This window comes from Sus scrofa, chromosome 2, assembly GCF_054392235.1.
Source record: "Sus scrofa isolate SSC_HxYL_T2T_F1_AM1 chromosome 2, Sscrofa_HxYL_maternal_Yorkshire_Landrace_v2.0, whole genome shotgun sequence".
Taxonomy (NCBI): domain Eukaryota; kingdom Metazoa; phylum Chordata; class Mammalia; order Artiodactyla; family Suidae; genus Sus; species Sus scrofa.
Genome location: NC_139384.1, coordinates 17,111,615 through 17,119,102, shown reverse-complemented (window position 1 = coordinate 17,119,102; position 7,488 = coordinate 17,111,615). Strand labels below are relative to the sequence as shown.

The window sequence follows — 7,488 nt, the reverse complement described above, 5'->3', positions numbered from 1 at the left end:
CAGTGGCTGTCTCCACTCTGGAGCTGGTCTTGCTCCCTCTCAGGTGTATGCACCCAAGCATACACTGGCAATGCCTGCCTCAGTCTGAGTCAAAAACAGGGCCTGGGTCAAAGCTGGTTCTGTCCATCTAGTGAGTGCACCCTCATTGGCAGTAGCAACTTCTGCCTTAGAGGAGTATAGCACTGGAGCATGAAGGGCTGGAGCAGGAGCCCAAGGCAGATTGAGAGACAGGCTTGGGTGGTCCCGGTGAGCCATCTAGAACCCCAGGCAATTTTCAACCTGCTGCCTTTGTTCTATAACTGGGAATAAGCAAGCCTGGGCATGTGCTCTGTAAGAGAAGAGTCTTGCTTGTGGTTGCAAAGGAGGAAGGGGGAGGGAGTGGGATGAACGGGGAATTTGGGGTTAGTACATGCAAACTATTCCATCTAGAATGGATAAGCAATGAGGTCCTACTGGACTACAAAGGGAATTATAACCAAACTCTTGGGATAAACCATGAGGGCAGATAATATAACAAGGGAATGTAGATATACGTATGACTAGGTCACTTTGCTGTACAGCAGAAATTGGCACAACATTGTAAATCAACTATACCTTAATCATAAAAAAAGAGTCTTGGTTTCTCATAACTATCTGGTAAGGCCCACTGGTTTTCAAACAGGCTGAGGAGGCTCATCTTTCCCATGACAGCCCCCCAGACCTAATACGTAGCTTGAACCCCTTGCTCCCCCTGGAGGATCCCCAAGCCTATACTATCCTCTCTCCTTCTGTGTCCCCCACTAGGGGTGTGGGTCCCAACCAGACCACCTGTTCTTCCTTCTTACCAGGGCCATGTACATGTGTCCATACAGCTTTGGTTGTAGAAGAGCTATTTCACTGGCACCCAGGATGATTTCAGCGAGAGTCACTATATATGTAGATGTATCTTTGCTATGTTCTTGAAGGGAGGGGAGCCAGCATCCTCCAACTCCACCTGATCTCTCTCCTTGCAAAATGTTCTTCAATTGTTTGACAGATTTTGTTCATACTAATACTCAGGTTATGTATTTTTAGTAGGAATATCACAGAAATGAGATTGTATGCCTCTCACTCGAAATACCAATGATATATTTGACTCATTATTTAAGGGAGTGTCTTCCAGGTTTCTCAAATACAAAGTTTATATATATATTTTGGTTTGGGGGGCCACACCCATGGCACATGAAAGTTCCCAGGCCAAGAGTTGAATTGGAGCTACAGCTGCAGGCCACAGTCACAGCAACACAGGATCTAAGCCACATCTGTGACCTATACCACAGCTCACAGCAAATCCAGATTCCTGACCCACTGAGAGAGGCCAGGGATCAATCCTGCATCCTTATGGACACTGGTCAGATTCATTTCAGCTGCACCACAATGGGAACTTCCCAAAGTTATACTTATATTTTGGCAACGAAAATTATCCTGTGGGGAGATAACCTGAAACTGAGTAAGATCTTATTTCTCACCAAGAAAAATTTAATGAGACTGAGGCATGACAATCTTTCTGAGAACTGATTTAATGCCATGCATTAAATGTTACCGTATTTTCATTTTAACACAGGAAATACACTATAACAAATGAGTCTAAAATAATAAGTATAGTTAAATATTTTATTTCAAGAATATTTAGGAGTTCCCATTGTGGCTCAGTGGTTAACAAATCCAACTAGGAACCATGAGGTTGCAGGTTCGATCCCTGTCCTCCATCAGTGGGTTAAGGATCTGGTGTTGCTGTGAGCTGTGGTGTAGGTCAAAGACGTGGCTCAGATCCTGTGTTGCTGTGGCTGTGGCATAGGCTGGTGGCTACAGTTCTGATTAGACCCCTAGCCTGGGAACCACCATATGCCATGGGAGCAGCCCTAGAAAAGGCAAAAAGACAAAAAAAAAAAAAAAGACAAAAAAAAAGAATATTTAGCACATTGTTATTTATAGTAGTAAAAATTAAGAAATAATCTAAATATTGAACAGAGAAATGGCTATTTAAATAATAGTACATCCATAAGAGGATCTATTTTATAAGTGATCACAATAAAGTTGTTAAAAGGTGGGAAGCTATTAGAATAATTCTAGAACTAACAAGTCCTGGCATCTGTCTTTCGTCCCACTCTGTCTCCTCAGTTTGGACTCAACATCATTCTAAACCCCAGGATCAACACCAAGACTCAGACTCTATTTCTCCTCTAGTTTCACTGTCCTGATCCACAGCCTCTTCACGGCTTTCTTCATCTCAGCATTTCTCAAGGAGTAGATGACAGGGTTCAGGAGTGGGGTGATCCCTGTGTAGAACACAGCTACCACCTTGTCCACAGGCAGGATGGTGGAAGGCCTCAGATAGATGAAGAGGCAGGGCCCAAAGAACAGGGTAACCACGGCGATGTGGGACCCACAGGTGGAGAGGGCCTTGCGCCGCCCCTCAGAGCTTTGAGTCCTCAGATGGAGCAAGATGACTACATAGGAGGCTAAGAGGACCAGGAAGCTGACCACAGTCAGGGTCCCCCCATTGGCAACCATCAGCAGACCAATCAGGAAAGTGTCAGAGCAGGCAAGTTTGAGCAGGGGAAGCACATCACAGAAGTAGTGATCAATCACATTAGGGCCACAGAAGGACAGGCGGAAAATGAGGAGGATTTGGGCCGAGGAATGCACAAAGCCCCCTGCCCCTGCTACTCCCACCAGGAAGGCACACACCTGCCCGTTCATGATGGTGGCATAGTGGAGGGGCTTACAGATGGCCACGTAGCGGTCATAGGCCATCACAGTGAGCAAGAACATCTCAACTCCACCAAAGAAATGGGTAAAGAAAACCTGTGACATGCAGCCCCACAGAGATATAGCTTTCCTTTCAGCCAGAAAATCTGAGATGAGTTTGGGGGCTGTGGTAGAGGAGTAGCAAATCTCCACAAAGGACAGGGAGCTGAGGAAGAAGTACATGGGGGAGCTGAGGCTTCTGCTGGTCATGACGGTGAGCACAATGATGAAATTCCCCAGCACAATGGCTGTGTACAAGAGCAGAAATATCACAAAGCAGACTTTCTGCACCTTTGGATCAGGATAAAGTCCCAGAAAAATAAATTCTGTCACATTGTGTGTGTTAGCCATGATGTCACCACCAGGAGGGAATATTTTAGGTAGAGTGATCTGAAATGATATAAAGGAAAAGATGCCATACATTAAGTGAATAAATTACATAACAACGGCTTTCATATCTGAGAAGTTGGTGAGCTGAATATTGAAAGATGAGTAGAGGTTAGATATGCATTGAAGAAAGGAAGAGAATTCCAAAACAGAAGAGGCAGTGCAAAGCTATGAAAACTCATAAAGTGAAGCTGGAGTAAATTGAAGAATAGCAACCACAAGCTGAAGATAAAATATAGCACCAGTCCATAAAAGACTATTGTGGACTTTCAGCGTTTACTCAACAGTAGAGGATCATCAGGAATGTTAGTCAACTGGAAAGTAAAGATCACTTTCTATGTAGAGGTTGGACTAGTGGCAAACAGATGAGAGGAGGGGAAACCTATTACAAGACTGAAGGGCCCCCAGGAAGATGTAGGACAGCAAGGAGAGTATTGCTGTCTCCATGACAACTGTCTCTCTACTGCATTTGAATCCTTTTGACTTTTGCCGGCAGCTTTCCTTCATCCCACTTCCCTTTGCTCCTTTTCCATTTCTGGTTGGCAAAATAGAATTCTTGCCTTTCCATATACACTTCTGAGTCTTCTGAAGACATATCCCTTGACACCCAGCACCCCCTCTTATTTCTGCTTCTCCTCCCAATTATCTCCTTCTGCTCTTGGACTTTAGGTGACCTAGTTCCTTCTGAAGGTCCAGTACAACTCATTCTCAATCTCTCCTTTACTGCTACCTTCACTTCCCTCCAGCGGCAAGAGAGGTACAAACTACCCCTCACTCAAGCTGCACACTCATGGCTGTGACACATCCTTCTCTGAAGTCCAGCTTTCCAACACTTCAAAGCATCACCAAGACTGGGCACTGACTGTTTAGCAGTCTACCTTCATCCATGCTGGACTTTGTCCAAGGCCACTGACATCAGTGTGTATCAACACATCCCCCGTTACAATCGGCCTCTGGGGCACCTACCTCACAGGTAGATGCCATACATCTTTCTCCCACCCCATCCCAGCAGCAGTTAAGTACTCATCCACTGTGTAGTTTTAGAAGCTTCTCAGAGATAAGAAATCTGTCTTCCTAATCCATAGATCCTTACAGTTTCCCCTTTCCTCTCAGGACATTTTGGAATCAGAGCACTTCACACACTGAATCATAACTGTGTTAAGTGACCATCTGCTCCACTAAATTGTGAATTTGCTGAGGGCAGAGATGATATCTTCATCACTTCATCTCCAGGGCTAACTGAAGCACCTTCAGAAAATAGCATTTCTTGAATGAACACAATGAAGAAACAGTGGATGTAGGTCTTCCCTAGCCTTCTTAGCACATATTTGGTACACTAGGTGTTCACTAAATAATGACAAAGCAAAGGTCTCAGGGACTAAGATCATGTCTTCTTCATCCCTGAATTCCAGTACCTATCATGCCTTTACTTGCCTCAGGCAAAGACTAGACCACTGTGAGAGCACTTTGTAAAAAGCCATGGGATTCTTGCAGTATTCGCTTTGCTTTCAAAGTGCAATTGTAATCATCACATGCAAAAGACATGCATGCTCACAAAACAAACTTACCCCAGTGTTTCTGTGGCTTTGCTGTTCTCACCACAGTTCCTTTTTTTGTTCTGACCGCAGAAAGGGAAATAAAGCCCTAAAAACAGCCCCAAGATCATCCAAGTTTCCCAGTTATTCAGTCTGAAAGCTATAAACCAGGGATCCTATATCTCAGGAGTTTCCAGATGAAGGATCTACTTTCCCTGCAGCCTCAAGCTTAGGAATGCTGTGATTAAGCTGGTGGGTCTATTCCACTTATTTGAAACAAGAGCACAGTAGACTTGCCTCCCACATGTTCCACAGAGAAATAAGAATTCTGGCAGCTCAGCCTTGCTTTTACTCTGCTAGAGAGGTACCAGGGGGAAGGCATGATGATCAAGTGAGAGCAGAGAGATCTCCAGAGAACCATGCTCCCATTCCTCATGAGGCAGAAGGCCTCCTGGGAAGCAGGACCTGGATACTAACATCTCAGACTTCTTCAAGGGAAGCATAACCTCAGAAATCAATAGGAAATGTTAATTTCAACCAATGTTCACAGGGCACTTAAGCTATGGGCTCTTTGTTGTTCAGGGATCAATCAGACATGGATGGCTCTTGCTTATCATAAACTCAATCATGAGTATCAAAAATAACTATAGCTATTATAATTTGTAAAAGAATATACAATATAAAAGAGACATATTGTGACATTTAAAACAGAGGGTCATGTAAGAGGGTAGAGTTTTTGTATGCAAATCAAACCTTTATCAACAGAAAATATTCCATGTTGTTATAAGATGTTTTTTTTATGTAAGCCTCATTGTAACAACAAGCAAAAACCTATAATAGACTCACAAAAAATAAAGACAAGGAAATAAAAGTGCAATACCATGCAAAATCTCCAATTCACAGAGGTAGGCAGGAAGAGAGTCAAAAAGGACAAACTACAAAACAGAAAATAATTAATCCAATGGCAATAGTAAGTCTTTCATATCAATGATTGTTGTAAGAGTAAATGGATCGAATTCTGAGGTCAAAATGCAGAGTTGTGTTTCCATACATTAACAACAAAATATCTGAAAAAGAAGTAAAGAAAAAATTCCAATCACAATGCATCAAAAAAATACACATTTAAGAATTAATTTAATCAAGGAGATGAAAGATCTGTACACTGAAAACTACAAACTCTGGTGAAAGGAACTGCAGAAGACACAAAAAAATAGAATGATATCTCGTGTGCAGGGATCCCAAGAATGAATATTGTTAACATGTCCATACTTCCCAAAGCCATCTATTGACTTAATATAATCCCTATCAAAATTCCAATGACAGTTTCATTGAAGTACAAGAAACAATTCTAAAGTTTGTGTGGAACCACAAAAGACCCAGAATTGCTCAAACACTCCTAGGAAAGAACTAAGCCAGAGAGATCAAACGTCCTGATTTCAAACCACACTACAAAGCTATAGTAAGTCAAAACCGTATAGTACAGGCACGAAAATATCTAATACAGATCAATGGAACAGAATCAAGAACTCAGAAATAAACCCCCACATACACAGTCAACTAATACTTGAAAAGGGAGTGAAGAATACTCCATGAGGAAAGGTTAGTCTCTTTAGTAAATGGTGGTGGAAAAACTGGATAACCACATGCAAAAATACTAAATTGAACCACTATTTTATACCAATCACAAAAATTTACTCAAAATTGATGAAAGACTTAAATATAAGAACAGAAACAATTAAGCTGCTAGAAGAAAACATAGAGGAAAAGCTCCTTGCCATAGGTCTTAGCAATGAATTTTTGGATATGACATCAAAAGTACAAGCAACTAAAGCTAAAATAAATAAGTAATACCACATCAAACTAAAAAGTTTCTGCAAGGCAGAAGAAACAATCAACAAAATAAAAAGGTGCCTATGGAGTTGGAGAATATATTTTCATATTATATAACTGATAATGCATTAATATCCAAAAAAGATGAAGAACCCATTCAACTCTATAGCAAAAAAAAAAAAAAAAAGATTAAAAAGCAGGAAGAAGAACTGAACAGATATGTCCAAAGAAGACATACAAATATTAGCCAGGTACATGAAATGACGCCTGGCATCACTAATCATCAGGGAAACGCAAATCAAAACGACGAGATATCACCTCATACCTGTTAGAATGGCTGTCACCAAGATAAGTAAGAGATAACAAGTGTTAGAATGGATGTGGAGAAAACGGGGACACCATGCACTGTTGCTGGAGATACAAATTGGCACAGCCACTCTCAAAAACAGTACGGAAATTCCTTTAAAAAATTAAAAATAGAACTGTCCTATGATCCATCAATCTTACTTCTGGATATATATCCAGGGGAAAGGAAAAGAGGATCTCAGAGAGATATCTGCACTCCCATGTTTATTGCAGAATTATTCACAACAGCCAAGATACAGAGATAATCAAGTGATCTATCAATGGACAAATGTGTATAAATAATTCAGCCCTGAGAGAGAACAAAATCCTGCCATTTCAACTATACTAAGTGAGGTAAATCAGAGAGAAAGACAAATACTTATATCACTTATTTGTCGAATCTAAAAAACTCAGAAAGGACTTCCTGCTGTGGGGCAACAGGATCAGTGGCACCTCTGTAGTGTTTTAATCCCTGGCCTGGCACAGTGGGTTAAGGATCCAGCATTGACACAGGTGTAGCATAGGTTGCAACTTCAGATTGGTTCTGATCCCTGGCCCCAGGAATGCCATACACCAAGGGGCAGCCGAAAAAGAAAGAAAAAAATAGAAAAACAGAGAGTGG

General features: G+C 41.7%; 2 protein-coding genes across 2 annotated transcripts in view; both read right to left on the bottom strand.

Annotated features, from left to right (window-relative positions):
* Nucleotides 1–1,931: 1,931 nt before the first annotated feature.
* LOC110255252 (olfactory receptor 4S1) overlaps nt 1,932–7,488 on the bottom strand; it is a 100,619-nt gene continuing 95,062 nt past the window's right edge. The window contains exon 4 of the transcript XR_014836594.1: nt 1,932–3,159. The gene's annotated coding sequence lies outside the window, so the exon portion shown is untranslated. The remainder of the gene's footprint in view (nt 3,160–7,488) is intronic.
* Nucleotides 2,191–3,120, bottom strand: LOC102160149 (olfactory receptor 4X2-like). Its single transcript, XM_005654675.3, has one exon. The coding sequence runs from the start codon at nt 3,118–3,120 to the stop codon at nt 2,191–2,193; it is 930 nt and encodes a 309-aa protein (XP_005654732.3).

Coding starts and splice junctions, on each gene's coding strand:
- LOC102160149 (XM_005654675.3), bottom strand. CDS start 3,120: ATGGCTAACACACACAATGTGACAGAATTTATTTTTCTGGGACTTTAT.